Below are 18,231 nucleotides of genomic sequence, written 5' to 3' on the forward strand. Positions count from 1 at the left end.
TCCCAAAAATAGACCCTCGAAAATTGCCCAACTGTCCTTAGGAACTCCATTTCGATTGCAATTGGCTTTTATTTCTCATTTCACTTTTATTTACTTGATGTTATGTTTCTCTTTCCTATTGTGTGCTTTGAATTTGTTAATAAATTATTAAAGCCTTAATTCTAAAGGGTCTTGACTTACGAGTTTCGTTCCTAACAAAAAGGAGGCGTAACACTAAGTTAACACTAGTTCTGGATGAGACGTAAGGGTCTCGAAATGAGGAATTTGGACAGAAGAGGTCAAAGGAATAAATGGAAAGTTTAGTGAAAGTTTTTATTTGATAAATGGTCTTCAACTGAAATGTAAATACTTAGTTGACCAATATTCCTAGTCCTATTCCTTTGACCACGGCTGTATATATAAGTTGAATATATGGGAGTTTCGGGATACGTATCGATTATCTTATGGCACAAGGTGGTTAGTGTGGGCCAACTATTTGGATTAGTGCAGTGGAACTTAGGACTACGTATATATATCGTCTACAGCTACTGAAGTCGGTACAGTCGTTACTGTACTATCACATGGTTTATTGAGTGGGCAGGTGCAACATCCTGCTGATTGATGCTTCTGCTGCCGCCTCACAGGCTAGTCGTGGCCTGCAGCTTGAGGTATCGCGTCCCGTTTTCCGCATCCGCCAAGCGGGCTATGTGATCCGAGGCGGCATAGCAGGTGGTGGCCGTCGGAGTACCCGGCCTGCTGTTATTATTATTGTTGTGCATACTGCTGCTGTTGCTGCCAATGCTATCGTTATTTCTGCCACCGCTTCCATTGCCATTACTGCCGCCCGACTGACGGATCCTCGTGGCTCCCCAGATCAGGACCAAGACAGAAGTGACCAGCACTCCAAGACCCAATCCTGGCAAGAAACTCTTGTTCAGCGAATCAATAACCGTATAGCTGTGAAGCAAAGTCGATTGCTGCGTCTGTTGGGGTTGACTTCCGACCACCGAATTGAAGCGTCTCTGATTCAACTGGTAATCCTCACCAGCTTCATGGACCGTCTCTGGTTTTAGTTCATTGGCGCTGTAGTAGGGACGTCGCTGGTACTGACGGGATAACGGAACTGAGCCCGGACTGCTCCTCTCCAGCTGGGTTATATTTGAGCAGCCGATGTTAAGATCCGCCTCTGGATTCTTTTCCTGGATCATGACCAGGCAAAAGCGATAGCTGTGAAAAGAAAAGGGGAAAGTTAGATATTTATTAAATTAATTGATTAGTGAGGAGTTTACCTTTCGCCTATTTCCAGAGAAGAACTATCCGGCACTATGACGCTGACTGTGTTCTGACCATTGACTACTTTACTCTCGCAATGGATCTGCAGGGGATTAAGGATTTAGATTTTGGAATATGATATAGATAATCCAGCTAATTACCGGTGAGTTGTCTATAAGAATCTCGTTTATGTGCTCTTCTTTGTAAACAAAGATCGCATCGCACATATAGTCTTTTTTGCTAAGATTCAGCAGCCAGGTAAGGATCAAGCCATAGTCCGCCGAAAAGTGCAGCTCATGTAGAATAATCTGTGGGCATAAATATTTATTTTTCATCTGGCATTTTTATCGCATGCTTATAAAGCAAATATCTCCAGTTAATGGAAGTGTGTTACTGGACAAGTTGCTAAGTAACTAACTTTTATGATGCTTGAGATAAAGTTTGTTCAAAGTTCAAAAAATAATTAAGAACTGACGAACAAAATAACCTTGAACTTGTGATAAGAAAACTTTTGGCAAATACAGAATAATCATAAGCAAAGCAGAATGCAAAACTTACCTCCTCGGAAAGGTCCTTAATAGGCGACGTCTGGTTTGGTTTTGCCAGGGTCTCCAGATGCTGGATGATGTTGGCGTTATCCTTCTCCACGTTGTCCATGTCGCAGCTGAGAGTCTCCACGGGAACCTGGAGAAGAGGAGCTCCCTCCAGCCTTGGCGGCGTCACACAAGAAGCACTCAGGCTGGATTTCAGCTGGGACTCCTGCAGCCACTCGGCGAAGGGACGGATGCTGCAATCGCATGAGAGAGGATTCTCCTGCATCTGCAGATTCTCAAGTTCCCGAGCCCCATCCATGGCATTTCTGGCCACAATCGAGATATCATTGCCCGCCAAACGTAACTCCCGAAGAGATGGTAACGGTGCTATCAAATCCGAGGTCAATGCTCGCAGGAAGTTATGGGTAAGATCCAGTACGGTCAAACGGGACAAATGTTGCAGTGAAGCACTGGAGATGGCTACGATGCCATTGTAGCTAAGATCCAGGCTGTCCAGTGCTCCCAAACCAAAGAAAGCATGATCCTGCAGGACATCGATCTGGTTATGGCGCAGAGAGAGGCTCACCAGTCTCGAGAAGTTGGCCAATGCCTTGTTCTGGACGCTCTTTATGAGATTCCTATTAAGATTTAAGCTTTCAAGGTTCCTCATTCCTGGGAGAGTCTGCTCACTAAGTGGTCCATTCAGGTTGTTGGCCTGCAGATCCAATTGCCGTAGACTGAGGCACTGGCTTAGCGACCTCAAACTTTGAGCATAGTCACCCAACCTATTCCCGCCCAGCTTCAGCACCTCCAGCTTGCGAAGATTAACGAATGTACGCTGGGAAATGCTTGAGATCTGGTTGTTGCTCAGCTCCAAGTAAACCAAACTGGTCAAACCAACAAAGTCGGCAGTTCCCAGGGCTTTGATCTTGTTATTGGCCAGATCCAGACGCTCCAAGGCGCTCAGCGTAGATAAAGCGTTCCATGGCACGCTCATCAGTGCGTTTCCGGGTAGTCCCAGTGCCTGAAGAGGTCCTCGGATTCCTAGGAAAGCGGACTTGTGAACTCGCTTAATTTCGCCGGAAGAGATTACAAGACCGTGCAGCGAAACGCCATCAAAGATCTTGGCGTCGCTCAGGAAGGTCACATTGCGCAAGGAACAATCCAGCAAGGATATCGAATAGGGAGAGGTTCGTAGTCTTTCTGCCAGCAGCTGAAAAATTAATTAATTAGTTAGTAAAAAATTAAAAACTATTGTTTGTTCTCCTTAAAATTCTAGGTAAATGTGTTGTGATTATAGGGCGATTAATTTATGGGGCAATTTGAATGAAATTGACGCTTTATTATCACTCTCTCAAGAATTTATAAATATTCATTTTGGATTTATTCCAGGAGCTTAGTTTTTGTTATATAATCTAAGATCGCATGACTCCGTGGCGCAACGGTAGCGCGTCTGACTCCAGATCAGAAGGTTGCGTGTTCAAATCACGTCGGGGTCAAAGTTAACAGTTGAACTCTTTTTTGTATCTTAGATACTGATAGTTTCAGAAACCTTTCTAGGGCTTAAGGAAAGTAATGGCTGATCTATAATGTGTATATAATCCCAAAGGACGTACATTCTTTGAGGCCGTCTTTTGTGCTCATATGTAACCTCAGTTATATTTGGAATAATGAAATTATTATTAAGACTACCCGCTAGGAATGAGAGTAACAGAGCTGAATGCACCTATCTTATCAATATTTCTTAATTATTTTTGATTTATTCTTAGAGTTTAGTAATTGATTAGGAGAAATAGGCACTCTGATTTCAACTTGACTCCGTGGCGCAACGGTAGCGCGTCTGACTCCAGATCAGAAGGTTGCGTGTTCAAATCACGTCGGGGTCAAAGGATGAGACTAATATATATATTTTTGTACCTTCATTCTTCGTTATTGCTTTTTAGACTATAATCTATGAAATATGTCTAAGTAATACCTTAAGTTTAGATAATGACTTACCAACATGCCGTGCAGATCGATGTTGCACCGAAGAGTATGGGGCAGGTCGCATCCGCATTCCAGTTCCGCGTTCCGTGTGCCCGTGATATTGGGGCACTTCCACTCCATGAGGTCATCGTCAACAGGGAGCGGCAGTGACGAAACCTGTCCCGCCTTGCGTTTTCGCGGTGAACTCTTGTTGACATATTTCGCGTTGGAGGATTTGGACTTTCCTTTACCGGAAACCGGGGCAGGTACCGCAGCTGCAGATACCACATAGGCGGTGGGTGTGGTTGGTGATGGCGATGGCGTCGGCGATGGTGATGGAGCCGGTGGAGGGGTGGTTGAGCTGGTCGTGCTTGTGGTGCTGTCCTGTAGTAGATCCTTGAGGTCATTGGCCGCTGCCAGGGCGCATAGCAGCGAGAGCATGAGAATTGGGCTGTAAATGGAAAAATTTTCATGGAAATTACTCGGACGAGCATTGAAAAGCGAAAACACTTTGACGATGGGAGGGATGCACTGGTTGCACTCTCCACTCCTCACACATCACCAGATCGTGCGTTTTTAGGTCAAGCCGCAGTTGTCACTGACACTCTGACACACAAAAACCCACACAGTGCATCTGTATCCAGCATCCAGTGGATGCGTTTCGGGCTAAAGATTCCCATTGTTATCTCTGCAAGACAATTTGCCAATTTACAGCTTAACGCAATCAAAGCGATTTATTGAATGCACTGCGAGATAATCTTGGGTTTGTCTGTATATCTTATTTATTATACAAATTTAATGTACTTCTTTTAAGTTGTTAAATACCAAGATCACATCAAGACAGTCTAATGAAATTTTGAAGAAGGTCTTTAAAGACCATTTTCTAATTTTTGTGAGTGACCCCAATTGATGAGTAACCCGCACATTTTATCCATGTCACCAGACCGCTCCCGAGTGTCGCCTCCCATTTCCAGAAGAAAACAAAAACTGCGTGCGAGGCTTTAAAAACCCAGATTTCGGGCGCTACGCATCCAGTGCCGTAGAAACAATTCCGTAGCAAAGTGCCCAGTACTCGCAGTTGCCGCGGAGGGAAGCTCTCTGGAATCTCTCAAGCCCAAAAGGATTAGCAGTGGTCCCAATCAATCGATACCCTTTTAACCCGACATGGCCAGTCACTTGCCCAAAGGTGGTGCCCTTGTCCTCGTGCTCAATCTTCTCCTGCTTTCGCAATGGGAGACCGAGTCAAAGCTGCTGACACGTTGCCAATTGGCTAAGGAGTTGTTGCGTCACGACTTTCCCCGCAGCTATCTGTCCAACTGTAAGTATAGTTCACAATATCTTATGGATGTAAGGTCAAAGGTACGGGTTCAATAAAATATATCCCTTCTTCTCAGGGGTTTGTTTGGTGGAAGCAGAGAGTGGACGCAGTACATCCAAATCTATGCAGCTTCCCAACCAGAGTGTCAGCTATGGACTCTTTCAGGTGGGCTAAGCCAAGTTTCTTATCTGCTATTTTTTGAACAGCTCAACGCTAATCTATAAATTCACAGATCAACAGCAAAAACTGGTGTCGCAAAGGTCGTCGTGGAGGAATCTGCAACATCAAATGCGAAGGTGAGACCACATTCCCCAAACACCCACGTATGAGCCGAATAAATGAATATGAACCGCTTTCCATTGCAGAGTTCCTAAATGATGAGATCTCGGATGACTCACGCTGCGCCATGCAGATCTTCAACCGCCACGGATTTCAGGCCTGGCCCGGCTGGATGAGCAAATGTCGTGGGCGCACGCTGCCCGATGTTTCGCGCTGCTAGGACTGCTCTTTGACTCGCTCTTTGCCTTAACTAACTATATGCATAGCTACTAAATCACATAAAGCTTAAGTTTAAGTTACTATGTTTGAAAAAGTGTGTTTATTTTTCCCCGAATCAAGAGATTAAAATGATTTCAGGAATTTCCCGCTATCAGCTTGGAGCCAATTGCAATTGCAAAGCTGATGATTTTTTTTCAAAATGCTAATCACTCACCTTAGACTAAATATTAATAATATTTTAATTTGAAAAGTTGTTCAGAGTTTCCCTTCCCCTTTCATCGACGTGAAAAAGTAAGGTGGCTCCAACGTTTATTTTAAATTAATTTAGTTTTTTATATTCTTCTGATAGACACAGGAAGATATTGAAAAAAATTGTATAATAAACAAGTCCTTTCCCACGAATATTAGGTGGTATCGCAGCTTTGCTTTCATAATCTCAAAATTCGAAATATAGTGGGTAATCTTTTTTAAATAACGTTTTTATTTTCCCCTGTAAGTGCCATAAAGAAAAGATCATTGAACTCGATTGATCACTGAAATATACCCATTCACAAATATTACGAAAGTTCCGAGAGTTACGGGCCCACCTGAAAAATCGGAAAGTTTCTCCCCTCTCCGAACCACCCTAAAACATCTGATTTGTCAGAGAGTTCAGGTAGTAAGTCAACCGTGACAGCCGCATACCTTATCAGCTTTATCAAACAGCCGAGCGAAATTCATATGGGCTGTGCTCTGCGATCGGCGTTTTTGGGAGAGAGTTACCTAGACTCAGAAGCGAACTGAGGCGCAATTGTATCTGAGAAATACTTGGGCGTTCAGTACTTAAACTCGGGTCAGCTGCGTCGCACCGGCGTGCTAGCTTCCCATCGGAACCGATCGGTTGTCCAAATCATAGAAACGGTTGTCCAAAAACGAAACTCACGAAACGCGGTAGGAAGATAAAGATACTCGCAGTTCCCCTCAGAAAACCCGTTTCCTGCTGTCGATATCGCTGTTGTTCTGCGTTAATTAGGTAAACAAAGTGAACAAACAGTTTGCCAAAGTAAAAGTGTTCTGCCAGAGGAAGTAACTCTATCTCATTATTACATTCGCTTGCATGCAAATCTCGAAAAAAAAGTGAAACGTGTACAGTGCGTATACTTAATGAGCTCCAGAATGAAGTTGTTTGTTTTAGTTAGTTTTTGGTAACCTTGAAATGATGATTTATTAGTGAATTGGTCATGCCTATTATTTTTATTATTTACATAAAAATGTTAACTTTACTTTAGATGAGACCTTTAAGTTCTATAGGTTTATGACTTTAGTTATACGGAATAAGTCAGGCATTCTACGAAACATGAAACAAATAATTTATAATATTCAATTGATAACGAAACAAAATCTCATAAAAATCCAAGATAAGAAAATGGCAAAAACCATTTATAATAAACATTTTCCTGATTATAAATTAATACGTTAGTTATTAGTCTTTGGGAACTCAATAAGCATCAACTTTATCTAGTCTCCTTACAAAGACATAATTGATAGATACATTTATCTTGCATATAAACCTTGTTATATAAACTGATAAAGATGCAAAAAGAAAACTTGTACAAGGCCACAGAATCGTGTGGGAGTAAACAAAGGCATAAATAATGATTATTTGTTAGTGAGTTCATTATGAGCCAGAGATTTTGAATTTCTTGTTTGGTGTTAAAATCAAGAATTGTCATGGGAAACTGTGAAAACCTAAAGAACTGTGAAGAATCTCCACCAAGAAATGCCAACACTTCTAACCATAGTTAGATAATCAAACTGAAATCAGGTGTTATAGCTGCCAAATAGGGAAGTGCATATAGAAGGGGGCACAGAAATTATGCGTTCACCAGAACTCTTTGAACTGTTTGGGTGAATGGTTAAGTATGTCCATAAATAATGAGGTAACACCCTATAATCGGAACGATGGGTCGTCTACTTTTAGAGCTGCTGAAAATGAAAACTCTTTGTTTGTGGCTTATGCTAGTGCTGATCCTGTTGCAGCTGGGATTGTGGCAAGTGGAAGCCAAGAAATATCAGCGCTGTGAACTCACACGCGTTTTGGTGGAAAACTATAACTTTGACAAGACTTTCATCTCCAGCTGTAAGTGATTTGCATATTATCGTAATTAGTATTTAACTAAGGATACTTTGGACAGGGATCTGCCTGGTGGAGCACGAGAGTTACCTGGACACTACAAAGATCACGAGAAAGGAAAACGACAGCAAAAACTATGGTCTCTTCCAGATCAACAGCCGGGATTATTGTACTGAAGGACGAAAAGGAGGGCAGTGCAATATGAAATGCGAAGGTGAGTTGGAAATACAATTAAAAACCTTTAAATAAAAAAAAACTAACAAAAGCAGTTACTTTTCATTATTTAAGCAATCGAAATGAATCCGTTTTATATTTCAAGCAAATTAAAAGCTAAATTCAAAGTGGCTACAGATAATAAAATAAATTATATGCAACATTTAATGAGTTTACGAACAACATTCACTAGTTAGTATACATTTAAAAAAGTTTACTTTATTAGTTTTTCAATATTGAATGAAAGCGTGGGTGTTTATAGATGAGATTTGATTAAACTCGTCAAACCGGAGGTTAGTTCATCTCCATGATCTTTTAATCTTCGGATTTCTTAATGAACAAAGTATATAAGATAAAAAGGTGGAGTAAATAGTTTTAAGTTCTGAATTTTAAGAAATTGATGCTCTATATTCAATATCAACATAATTCTTTTTTCCCAGACTTTTCCAATGACGATATTAGCGACGACATCGCCTGTGCCAGAATGATTCAGGAGCGCGAAGGCTTCAAGTACTGGAAGGGCTGGGATCGCTTCTGCCGCAATATCCAGAATCTGCCCAATCTTCGCGTTGCTTGCAACCTGCGCAGCTTGTCTCCTTTGCGATCACCTCGTGGTTTCCTTCCTGGCTGAACACCCATTCCAATGTACTACCACTTGAAAATCTAACTTTAAAGATATATATATATAAACATACGTGAATGCTTTGCATAATTGCTTGTTCGGATCTGCATTTGTTGGATGCCCACACATGGAGTGCAAATCGGAGTCTGAGGGCTTCCAAGTGGGCGACCTGGCATTCTGTCTGGGCGTTGGGATCTTGATGGCACTTTCCAATGACATTTGCGACTGCAACTGGTGGGGTAATTGATAGCCATGGCTGCAGTGCAACACATAGCAACCGGAGACCCATTCAAAGTCAATCATATCAACTAAGGTTCTTGCCACTGCTCGGCGAACAATATCATTTTGCATTTCCGCTCAACAAAAGGCGGCGTTTCCGTTTCTGGGTAACAATTGCCAACCCAACGCACCGCAGGGCATCAGGGAACCGTGCAAAGCCAAAGGCAAACAATAACAGGTGGAGGCTCAAAAATCAGAGCGTAACTGCCAACTACAATGGCCAAACATGGCCAGAGGAAACACTGGCTGCCCGGTTTCATTAGAATGCGTTTTGCATATGTACGTGGTCAAAATAAATCTCAGTTTTGCTGGTTAAATCACACACGGAAAAATTGATTGGGTTGTAACTTAAAATGTGTTTTAGGGAGGCAAGAATAAACGAAATTAAATAGTCACCACCCTCCAAGATTTAGTAGAGACAAGCAAGACAGCTTTTTATTTACCTCAAAATCACAGTTTATAGTAAAAATATATTCAAATCATTTCTTTCTGTGCAGCAACTACAAGTCAAGTGTTGTGTTGACCATTGCGTACACACCGGCAACATCCTCAACAATAAAAATATTTTAAAATGCAGCTCAGCTCAACTCCACCTCTGTCACGCTAACTGGTCAACGATTCGAAACGTTTGAGTGCCTTTAATTTCCGCTTCACCCCTGCCAGATTTTTTGGTTTCCTCTCCGGTCCTCAGTGAGGCTAATTATGCATAAAGTGCCACGCCTCGCCACTTCCCACCTCTCAGGATTGCAGATACCATCGCTGACCTGTCGCCGACGATGAATCAACGGGAGCATTGGGCACTGGACTCAATCAAATCACAGACATCCCATATCCACATCCATCTGCAAACATCCATTGGCCAACTAGCTGCCTCTTCGGCGTCTGTTTGACTTCAGACTTAGCACGGACTCGCTAATCAAGCCACCACAACCAGTTGTGTCCCTGCCACTTGCCCCTTGCCCCTTTGGATATCTGAATCCAAAACCAAAAACAGTCGTCGCCATCACCTTTTTGTCTGCAGACTGGAGACGCCAGTTTGGGTTGATTATTCATCTGGGCCCAGAGATGCCAGCTCCCACACATCCGAGTTGGCTAAGTCGGGGTATAGGAGAGTATATAATACACTTTCCCAAAAAAAGATGTAAAGGAACTTAAGGAAATTGGTAAGGGTATACATATCTTATAGATGTTTTCACTATTTAAGAGCCGTATGTTTTTGTCTGTATAAATTAACTTGCCTTCATCCAAAACTCTATCTTAGCTAAGAAACCCCAACTTGAGATCTTGAAATCTAAGGTGCTTAATGTGTAGGCGCTCGGCTCATAGCGCCATTATCATCATCAGAGCAAAAACAGAGAGCCAAAAAGCAGGAAAAACTGAAATGCGGCAAGAGGCAGGCCCAAACTGGCTGAAATTAAGGCACGTCAACGGAAATAAACCCTCTACTGTACATATGCGATGGTATATTGTGTATGGTAGATGGTATATGGGTGTAAGCACGGCCAAATGGTTGGAAGTGGATTGCGTTGGTAACGGCAGTGCAACGTTTTCTTTGGAACGAAACGAGCGCGCTGCCTGATGATGCTGCATGAAGATCAAGAGATACAGCGATATGATAATGACGCTGCAAAATGGGTGTGAGTGTGTATACGGTATATGTATTCTGCAGCTGACTCTGAAAACTGGCCATAAAATTTAAAAAACCAATTGGAAATTTCAATCATTTGCTAAACACAAATCGTTAAAAAACTGATTCTTATTTATTTTGCACATAATTTGAGGCTTAACTGGCACACCAGTATTATTATTAGTTTGTTTCTTGTCTTTATTCCTCTCCAATTCGCTTAACACATTTTTGAGCTCCCAAAATGGCCAAAACATGCGATAAGCCACCGAACAATTAAAAACGCGTTTTTGTTAGCTCGCCTTCTTTGGCAATAAATGAAAAAAACGAAAAAAAAATACAGCAAGTAATTGTAGATAGGGAGATAACGAATGGTAGTTGCTCTTTGAAAAAGGTTTTTTTAAACGAATAGATAATGATTAGTTATTTATCTTTATTTTTTAGTTTAAGCATTTAGGTTCGTTACTCGAAATAAAAGTAACTACCGTTTTTTTCCTGTGCACCAACTTGTGGAGTGCAACTTCGGCGTCAGCTGCAGTTGTGTTGCCTAATTATTTATTCGTAAAATATTTTATTTTTTTAGTTCTCTTTAACCGCAAACGAGCGACTACAACAAAACCGGCAGCAACTGTTGTAGTTAGCAAATTAGGCAACATGTAGCTAATCATAATGACAGCAACATGTTGCATAGGCCAAAGGCGAAATTAGTAATTTGCTATTTTATTTTATTTTTTTATTTCTTATTTCGGTTTGGTTTGGGGCATATATTGGGTATCAACCTGCTGGGGCATTGTTCATGTGTTGAAAGCGCATCGAAACGAGCCACATATTGTGAGTGTGTGTGGCAAATGAAATTTATGCCTAGCATGAAAATAGTAAAAGTTGCTGCAAAAGCCAGCCAAAGGTCGAAATGTCACGCAAAAGCGGCAACCACAGACGTGAGGCACACAAAAAAAAACAACAGAAAAACAAAGAAAAATGCTGGAAAACCAAAACAGCTGCTTTCGAAACTGAAGTAGCCACACCAACATCATCCATTGTGGTCCGCCTGGATATTTAGCATGCCGAAAAGGGGAACAAGGAGTCTTACAAAGGGGACGGGAAGCAGAAAACAGGAATTGTGTGGAAAAGCCGGCAAAAGGGATTTAATTGTGGTGCCTATCCTGGTCCTCTTGTCACGAATCCCTTCCCTTTTAGAATCGAATGACTGGACTCTTTTAATCGTCTTTCTACTAAGACGGAAACGGATGCTGGCATTCAGACAAGGATCTCAAATATTATATTTCCATTCACAGCGCTTTTTCATCAGGCCGTTTTCTTTAATTTTGTTTATTTGACAGCCATTTCAAACGGTGGCAAAAACTGTCGGCTTTTAATCTAATGTAGTCAATTATTAAAGCGGGTATTTGTTTATGCCACACTGAATTTTAATACTTTGCAATCGCAAATGGGACATTCGTTTTTGTCAGAGGAATTAATTGGGGAATTAACTTGAATGTTATTGTGATTAATATATACGTATGAAATAAATACTACTTTTATAATATTCTATAATCTTTAAAATTTTCGTAAATGATAAACCAAATTTCTCAGGTAAAAACGCAAAGAAAATGCTTAAGCGAAGGTAAATCTTTAATAACAACCTATTTTCATGTTATATTCGACAGTAATTTTCCTAAAACATTCGTTTTCCTTGAAGCTACATCAGCACATAAATGTGTGTTTGCTGGTATTTTCAAATGGCTGGTAATATTGTCAAAGCGAACAGCTAATCACAGGTCTGACAAACTTGTTTCAGTTGTAAGCAACAAGAAACAGAAAAGCAACAAATCCGAGAAATAAAATTAGTGAGTATTATTTTTAAGAGTGGGCCGACGACAAGTCAACGGAAATGTGTGGGTGGCTGGCTGGCTGTCGTCTCTGGTTTTCGATGTTTTTGCCGTTTCGTTGTTGCTGCTTTTGCCTTTGTTTGTCGAGCTGCCTGTGCTGGGCAAATTACTTTTTAATTGAACACACACGTGGGTAGCTGCTTGGCCAAGAGTACCGACATTCGAACAATTAACCAAATCTCAGACAAAGTAACCAATAAGTGACAGCAGTCGCTGCAAGTTTTTTCTTTTGTTATATCGGATGAGGCCAATATAAGAAACAAAACAAAGCAGAATAATATTAAATAAAATAAAATAATATATATAGGTAAGCGGCCGAGGGAAGAACAGTTGGCTAATCCGATCCGATTCGAAGCGTTTTCCCCTGGGGCAAGGTAAACAAACCATTGGAACGTTTAAGCCGGGTTTTGTTCGCCTGCATTTTGATTTCGTTCACCAAATCTTGCACTTTATGGCCCTCTCAGCCTCTGTCTGAACATGAACATGAATGAACTTGGACCAGGCTGGGTTTAATTTAAATTAAATTGGATTTTTCGTTGCCTTTGCTCTGCTCCAAACTGTTTTTAAATCCCAGTTTGCCTGACTTTTTTTTTGTTTTGTATGCCATTTGCATATGAATATGGCCGACGGCAGCCGCTCCGAACAACTAAAAGCAATTTGAGCTTGAAATTTATGGACACTGTTTGGGTTCTGGTCCGTTCGCTCCTTCAGCTCGAATCACTTGCCGTTTGGTCATTTATTTAATGCTTCAAAATGTGTTTATATATTCTTAACGTGAAACGATCGTCATACTGTATAATGGACGAGCACATCATAACAGCAGACAGGACAGGAAGATCTCATTAAGTTCAAATTTGTATGCCTTAAAAGTAAAACTCAAAATATTTACAGCGAATATTGGAAAATGGTTAGCCAATTTATTTCATCAAGATAATTAAAGCATTTATGTTTCTCCCAAAAACTTGGTTTTATGATTTGGGTTTTCAATTATTTCCGTAACCTACGAAATTGATTTACTTGACTGATTAACTTGACTTGATTTGAGAGTTATCCTCATCGATAAATAAGGAAATGGTTTAAATGGAATGATGAAATAGTTATTAGATATGGTGCTATATGCCACCCAAAAACTTTAAGTTCTTTAATAACCCTCTTTATCCTCAGCGAACACCTCCATCACGTCAGGGCAAACAATAAACCTAAAAACCAAGTTCACTGCCCACGCACACCTCAGAAATCCAGTTGAGACACGAGGAGGCCGCCAACGCATGTGCATAATGCTAAATCGACTGTTAATTGCGACATTTCGAAAGCCGAGACAAGTCGAGCCAAAACACAGCGACAGCAAACCAATAAAATGGAAATCGCTGCTGGCGGGAAATTTGAAAAAATCAATGAAAATTTTAGAGAAAATATTGAACGAAAAGAAAGCCGACCTGGGCACGAAAATAAACTAAATTAAAGATATTATGCGACATCAGTTGGCAGATAGATACCACATTCAAGAGATCTTGGTCTAGCCCACACCACGAGCTGCCCACACACGAATGCAAATGCCAGACAGAGCCAAGTTGTATGGCAAGAAATTGCTCGGATGCTGCGGAGGAGTATGCTAAGTGAATGGCTGTATAAGTTATGCATGCACTGCTAGAAATTAGTGAGACCCTAAGATCCATTCCCTTTGTCTTGGTCAGATGCTTAGTCAGCGAAGCATCATCTTTGTTGGAATGGTTCGAGATGGGGGGACCCAAAAAACATTAGCTCATTGGATCGTCAGATGACAGCGACACACTTTAAGCACAAAAAGTAAGTGGGCAGCATAGGCAGCTGTGGTTGCGCTCCCATTGCCAAATTTGGCAACTGGTTGTGGAGCAACGGCAACAGCAACAGCAGCAGCGGCAAGTAAGTAGCACAAATGTCTCTTATTTTATCTCTTTTCCTTGGCTATATATATATTTGTTGTCCCGCATCAAGCGGTCGCCCACGGTTGGCGAAACAAAAGACTTAGGCAACGAACTTGCCGTGTCAAGCCAAGAAGAACAGAAACCGAGTGTGGGGAATCCAAAATCCACAATCCAAGCCTGGCGGCTAATGAGCCGCATGTAAAGCAGTAAAAAATTATATAAACATTAATTATGAGCAGTCTTTTTTTTCCTCCGATTTCATTGTTATTGTGGGCGTTCAAAAATGAAATGTAAATAAAAAGTCTTTTTCTTTTGGTATTTCATTGTCGCCGTAAGTTGAACCCGAAGATTCAGAGCTGCCCGCTGTGAAAATGATGAGTTATATGATATTAGAAGAGATTGGAGAAGCAACAACAAAGCGCTAATTGCGCGTAAACTGAGCGGGAAAAACAGTGGAGCCTCCGTGTGTGGGTTTCTTCGATTGTCTCTCTTCCAGAGCCCTCGAAATGCGTGGGCAACGACTACGACTACGGTTGAGGCTACCCAGGTGAATTGGGAAAACATTAGCCCGTTAAATTATACGAAATTTGAGACGCGAACAACGGAAGTGCCGTGTGTTGGGCGGCGTAAAATGACTTTTGAGCTGATTGAAATCATTATATCTCTGAATTTTAATACGAGTTTATTATGCGCCCGGGGCTGAATTAACACTACGATTAGGTTGCCATCGATTCCGCCGCTATTATTAGACTAAAATGTGCTAATTTTTGGTACACACGCGGAGAGAGTAGATAAAATGGCGATTTCTATGGTGGGTGTCTTTTATTCAGAGCGACATGTATGTTTATTTGCTATCAAATTAGCCCAAAGACGAGAGACGATAGACGAAAGACTCACCTAAGCTTTGACCACATTCTGATGGCTGGGTTGGGCGAGGAGGTCCTCTTTATCAGCGTGCGAAACTTAAACAGAGCTGCGTTCATAGAACAATAAACCGCATTAACCTGGCCGGGCCGATGTTTGGTTTCCGTTTTCTACCTGACAACCTGGTCTTGCCTTCTGCTCCAGAACGTTTGTATTTAAAATGCGATAAAGATCTTTACGGTGCACTGACGACAATGCGATCGGTGAGCCGTCAGTTGACACCGCTGGAGTTCGGGCTCAAACTGGACTCACGGCTCACACAAACACACTCGCGCACACACGAAATTAAAATTTCATTCATGAAAAACGACACAGGGACTGCAAGTATAGGTAACAATCAACAGAAAGAACCGGAAACGGATGCGTTGTTTGTCTTGCCCCCCGCCAGGACTCTACAGAGTTTCGAAGGGATAGCTATAGGGATGATGTAGACGACCAGGTAGCACTGTATGAGCAATTCCACCGACCGACTATAAACACCACTGGAGTGAATTTCGTATGTCAAATTTGCATTTTCACAGGGCCGAGACGTACTTTGTTTTCAAGTTGCACATGAGGCAGCCACAAAAGTTTTATGCGCAATCAACTGCCACGAACCGGACCCGACGACGTCTGAAACTCGACTGAGCGGCCTACGCTCAGGTAAGGCACGTCGAGCCGCCAACAGAATGATTTCATATGCGTTTTCCTCTCCGCCTCTCGTTTTTTGTTTCGGTTTCTGTCTGGGTGTTGTGTTGTGTTTGCCTTCGCTGTCGGTTCATTCACAAATACTGGTCCGATGAATAGGCTGCCGCCTTCGCCTCTGCATTTATCTGTGTATATCCGAATTGTGTGGGCAGGCATCGGGCATAGTCGAATTGAACATGGCTCGATTCTCTTTTTCGGCTCGCCACAGATCGCATACCGTGCTTCTGCTGGCCTAACCCAAATAAGAGCCACTAGGCGAGCATGGCTAGCTGGAAAAATAAATCAAGTACTGGGGAAAAGTTCTCACACTCGACATGGCATCTGCTTGGCCAACGTTGGCCGTGGGCTATTTGATTTTCACATTGAGTGTGCCGCAAAACAATTTTCTTGTTTATCCATTTATTTCCCCATGCGGACTGGGAGTAGCGCAAATGCACAAATATGGACAGTGGAAAACGGGTTACAATGATTAGCACGCCGCACACACTTCGGCGTCTGGAGAATCTGAGTGGAAACGGGCCGCGTTAACTTAATTAATTTGTGCTATTATCCAGGGCTTCGGTCTTGATGGGCACCAGTGAGGGCGGGATGTTCAACGTCTGCATTGATTAGAGAGGAACCAATTAGCTACTTTCGTTGAGATGCATTTTCTCTAGCCTCACGACTTACCTTGCCAGGACAGGCAGCTTCGTACTGGTGTTTGAGGCTCTCCATCTCGTAGACGCAGGTGGACAGAGCTGTGCGAAGCTCGCACAACAATACCATATCGGAACGCAGTTCATTAAAGGAGGTACATATGTCCTCCGTGGGCGGCGGAGCGGGATCTACAAAGAACAAGCCAATTAGCGCCAGTAATAGAACAAACTTAACGCTTTCACTTACCAACTTTGAACTCCTGGATCGCCTGTTCGAGGGCCTTAACCTTACGCTGTCCAATGTTCGCCGGTAGCTTCATCTTCTGTGAGCGCAGAGAAACACCGGAACCGCGCAGGTCGGCGAACTTGATGCCGCTGCTGCCGATCTCTATGGCGTTCACCACTGAGTCTACTTTGGAGGGTCGCGGCTGGTGGTGAACCTTCTTCTTGTGAAGTTTCTTTTCATATTTCCGAGTGCTGGGCGTATTTGATGCGTGCTCATTCTGCTGATCTGCCTGCGAGATGAGCTTTTGCAGATCCTGGGTCTTGCGCTCGCGCTCTTTCTTTCGGGCCTCAATTTTCTTCATCTCGTTGATGAGCATTTGCTCCTCCTCCACTTGCTGGGTGGTACGTTTAAAGAGTTTCTCCAACTGCTCCTTGCGCCGACGCTCGTGCTCGGCGTCATATACAAATACTTTCTTCTCACTTGTTTGATTCTTAGCCTTAGCCAGCAGAGCCACCACCTCATAGTAGCGCTCTTTGAGCTCCTCTACTGTCTTGGCGCCATGTTGCTGACGGTTCCATCGATCCGCCATCACAATAAACCGGAGGTCAAAACTGGAAATCGCAGAACTTGAAATTTTGCTAATAAATTAAGAAAGTGCAGCCTACCGCCTGGCCAGGTCGAAGAGATGATCTGTCTGCACTTTGCTCCAGTTGTTTATGTTGTTTCTAAGGTGAGCATTGTACTCCGTCATCGTATAGGATGGCACCTCCAGCTGTTTGTTGAACTTGGCGAAGGGATAGTCGGTGGAGTCGTCGCTTACTCGTTTCCAGTGATGGAAGACGGCAGAATCGTTTCGGGCGGGATTCGAAAACGGAGCCCATTCCCATTTGCGCACCTTTTTCATTCCCAGGCGAGCCTTCGTCTGTTTATATCCCGCCCCAATACCCAAAGCCGTATCTGTGGGAAGAAGTGGAGGTGCATCTTTCTTGTCTGTGTAGAGCAGGGCGAAAACCTCCCGGTGCATTCCTTCCGGACGACGAGATGCATTCTTGGTTCTGGCATTAATTAAATTAATTAATAACTATAACACAACCATGTGAATGCGTTTGTTTACCGCTCAAAGTTGCGCTTCTTGGTGGCCAGAAAGGAATCCCTTGTCACTTCGGGCGTGTTGGCACGCTCCATGTCCAAAATATCACGCACATCGGCCGACATGTTTACTTAGCTTTGATTGTTGAAAATATGAAATTTAAATTCCTTGCAAAAATTGTTTATTTTGATAATTTATTGCAAATGTCCAAGTTCTTCTCTACAATGTGACCATAAACACCAAACAAGAAAATACCTAAAGAGCAAACATTTGGTGGATCTTGTTTATTCCAGGGCTACTATATACTAAAAATTAAAACATTAAAGTTTGAATTTAAAACCGTTACCAAAATGCATATAAGCATCTTCAAATATTTATTTATATTTTAAATTCAGTCTCCTAAAATATTTTTTGGTTTGTTTAGCTAAGTGTTTTTCTATAATGCAACAATTATTAATTA

The 18,231-nt window shown here is 42.2% G+C and overlaps 4 protein-coding genes and 2 non-coding genes across 6 annotated transcripts; 4 read left to right on the forward strand and 2 right to left on the reverse strand.

The window, feature by feature from the left end:
* Positions 1–44: 44 nt before the first annotated feature.
* On the reverse strand, positions 45–15,734 carry LOC108109207 (slit homolog 3 protein). The gene is made up of 6 exons (XM_017217649.1): positions 15,107–15,734; positions 3,783–4,200; positions 1,810–2,997; positions 1,413–1,559; positions 1,269–1,354; positions 45–1,206 (listed from the first exon to the last, which is right to left on the reverse strand). The coding sequence occupies exons 1-6, from the start codon at positions 15,190–15,192 to the stop codon at positions 618–620; spliced, it is 2,514 nt and encodes an 837-aa protein (XP_017073138.1). The 5' UTR covers positions 15,193–15,734; the 3' UTR covers positions 45–617.
* Trnaw-cca lies at positions 3,212–3,283 on the forward strand. Its single transcript has one exon. It is a non-coding gene; the product is annotated as a tRNA-Trp (tRNA).
* On the forward strand, positions 3,599–3,670 carry Trnaw-cca. The gene has a single exon. It is a non-coding gene; the product is annotated as a tRNA-Trp (tRNA).
* On the forward strand, positions 4,799–5,831 carry LOC108109208 (lysozyme). The gene is made up of 4 exons (XM_017217650.1): positions 4,799–5,067; positions 5,144–5,232; positions 5,300–5,363; positions 5,433–5,831. Exons 1-4 carry the CDS (start codon positions 4,914–4,916, stop codon positions 5,564–5,566), a joined length of 441 nt encoding a protein of 146 aa, XP_017073139.1. The 5' UTR covers positions 4,799–4,913; the 3' UTR covers positions 5,567–5,831.
* On the forward strand, positions 6,448–8,585 carry LOC108108854 (lysozyme). The gene is made up of 4 exons (XM_041817619.1): positions 6,448–6,577; positions 7,526–7,684; positions 7,740–7,892; positions 8,332–8,585. Exons 2-4 carry the CDS (start codon positions 7,537–7,539, stop codon positions 8,520–8,522), a joined length of 492 nt encoding a protein of 163 aa, XP_041673553.1. The 5' UTR covers positions 6,448–6,577; positions 7,526–7,536; the 3' UTR covers positions 8,523–8,585.
* A 468-nt stretch (positions 15,735–16,202) lies between the features above and the next one.
* LOC108108892 (DNA methyltransferase 1-associated protein 1) lies at positions 16,203–18,010 on the reverse strand. Its single transcript, XM_017217111.1, has 5 exons — positions 17,796–18,010; positions 17,347–17,736; positions 16,703–17,292; positions 16,490–16,644; positions 16,203–16,419 (listed from the first exon to the last, which is right to left on the reverse strand). Exons 1-5 carry the CDS (start codon positions 17,894–17,896, stop codon positions 16,354–16,356), a joined length of 1,302 nt encoding a protein of 433 aa, XP_017072600.1. The 5' UTR covers positions 17,897–18,010; the 3' UTR covers positions 16,203–16,353.
* Between the last annotated feature and the right edge of the window lie 221 nt (positions 18,011–18,231).

The sequence above is a fragment of the Drosophila eugracilis genome, unplaced genomic scaffold (assembly GCF_018153835.1).
Source record: "Drosophila eugracilis isolate 14026-0451.02 unplaced genomic scaffold, ASM1815383v1 contig_1765, whole genome shotgun sequence".
NCBI classification, from domain to species: Eukaryota; Metazoa; Arthropoda; class Insecta; order Diptera; family Drosophilidae; genus Drosophila; species Drosophila eugracilis.

Bases quoted from the DNA above. Each gene is read 5' to 3' on its own strand.
- LOC108108892 (XM_017217111.1), bottom strand. From the start codon at position 17,896: ATGTCGGCCGATGTGCGTGATATTTTGGACATGGAGCGTGCCAACACG. The intron at 17,293-17,346 runs GTAGGCTGCACT...TGCGATTTCCAG, and splicing joins CTCTTCGACCTGGCCAGGCG to TTTTGACCTCCGGTTTATTG. The intron at 16,645-16,702 runs GTAAGTGAAAGC...TGTTCTTTGTAG, and splicing joins GATCCAGGAGTTCAAAGTTG to ATCCCGCTCCGCCGCCCACG.
- LOC108108854 (XM_041817619.1), top strand. From the start codon at position 7,537: ATGAAAACTCTTTGTTTGTGGCTTATGCTAGTGCTGATCCTGTTGCAG. The intron at 7,685-7,739 runs GTAAGTGATTTG...TACTTTGGACAG, and splicing joins CAAGACTTTCATCTCCAGCT to GGATCTGCCTGGTGGAGCAC. The intron at 7,893-8,331 runs GTGAGTTGGAAA...CTTTTTTCCCAG, and splicing joins GTGCAATATGAAATGCGAAG to ACTTTTCCAATGACGATATT.
- LOC108109207 (XM_017217649.1), bottom strand. From the start codon at position 15,192: ATGAACGCAGCTCTGTTTAAGTTTCGCACGCTGATAAAGAGGACCTCC. The intron at 1,560-1,809 runs GTAAGTTTTGCA...TTATGCCCACAG, and splicing joins TTAAGGACCTTTCCGAGGAG to ATTATTCTACATGAGCTGCA. The intron at 1,355-1,412 runs GTAATTAGCTGG...AATCCCCTGCAG, and splicing joins TTCTTATAGACAACTCACCG to ATCCATTGCGAGAGTAAAGT.
- LOC108109208 (XM_017217650.1), top strand. From the start codon at position 4,914: ATGGCCAGTCACTTGCCCAAAGGTGGTGCCCTTGTCCTCGTGCTCAAT. The intron at 5,068-5,143 runs GTAAGTATAGTT...CCTTCTTCTCAG, and splicing joins CCGCAGCTATCTGTCCAACT to GGGTTTGTTTGGTGGAAGCA. The intron at 5,364-5,432 runs GTGAGACCACAT...TTTCCATTGCAG, and splicing joins CTGCAACATCAAATGCGAAG to AGTTCCTAAATGATGAGATC.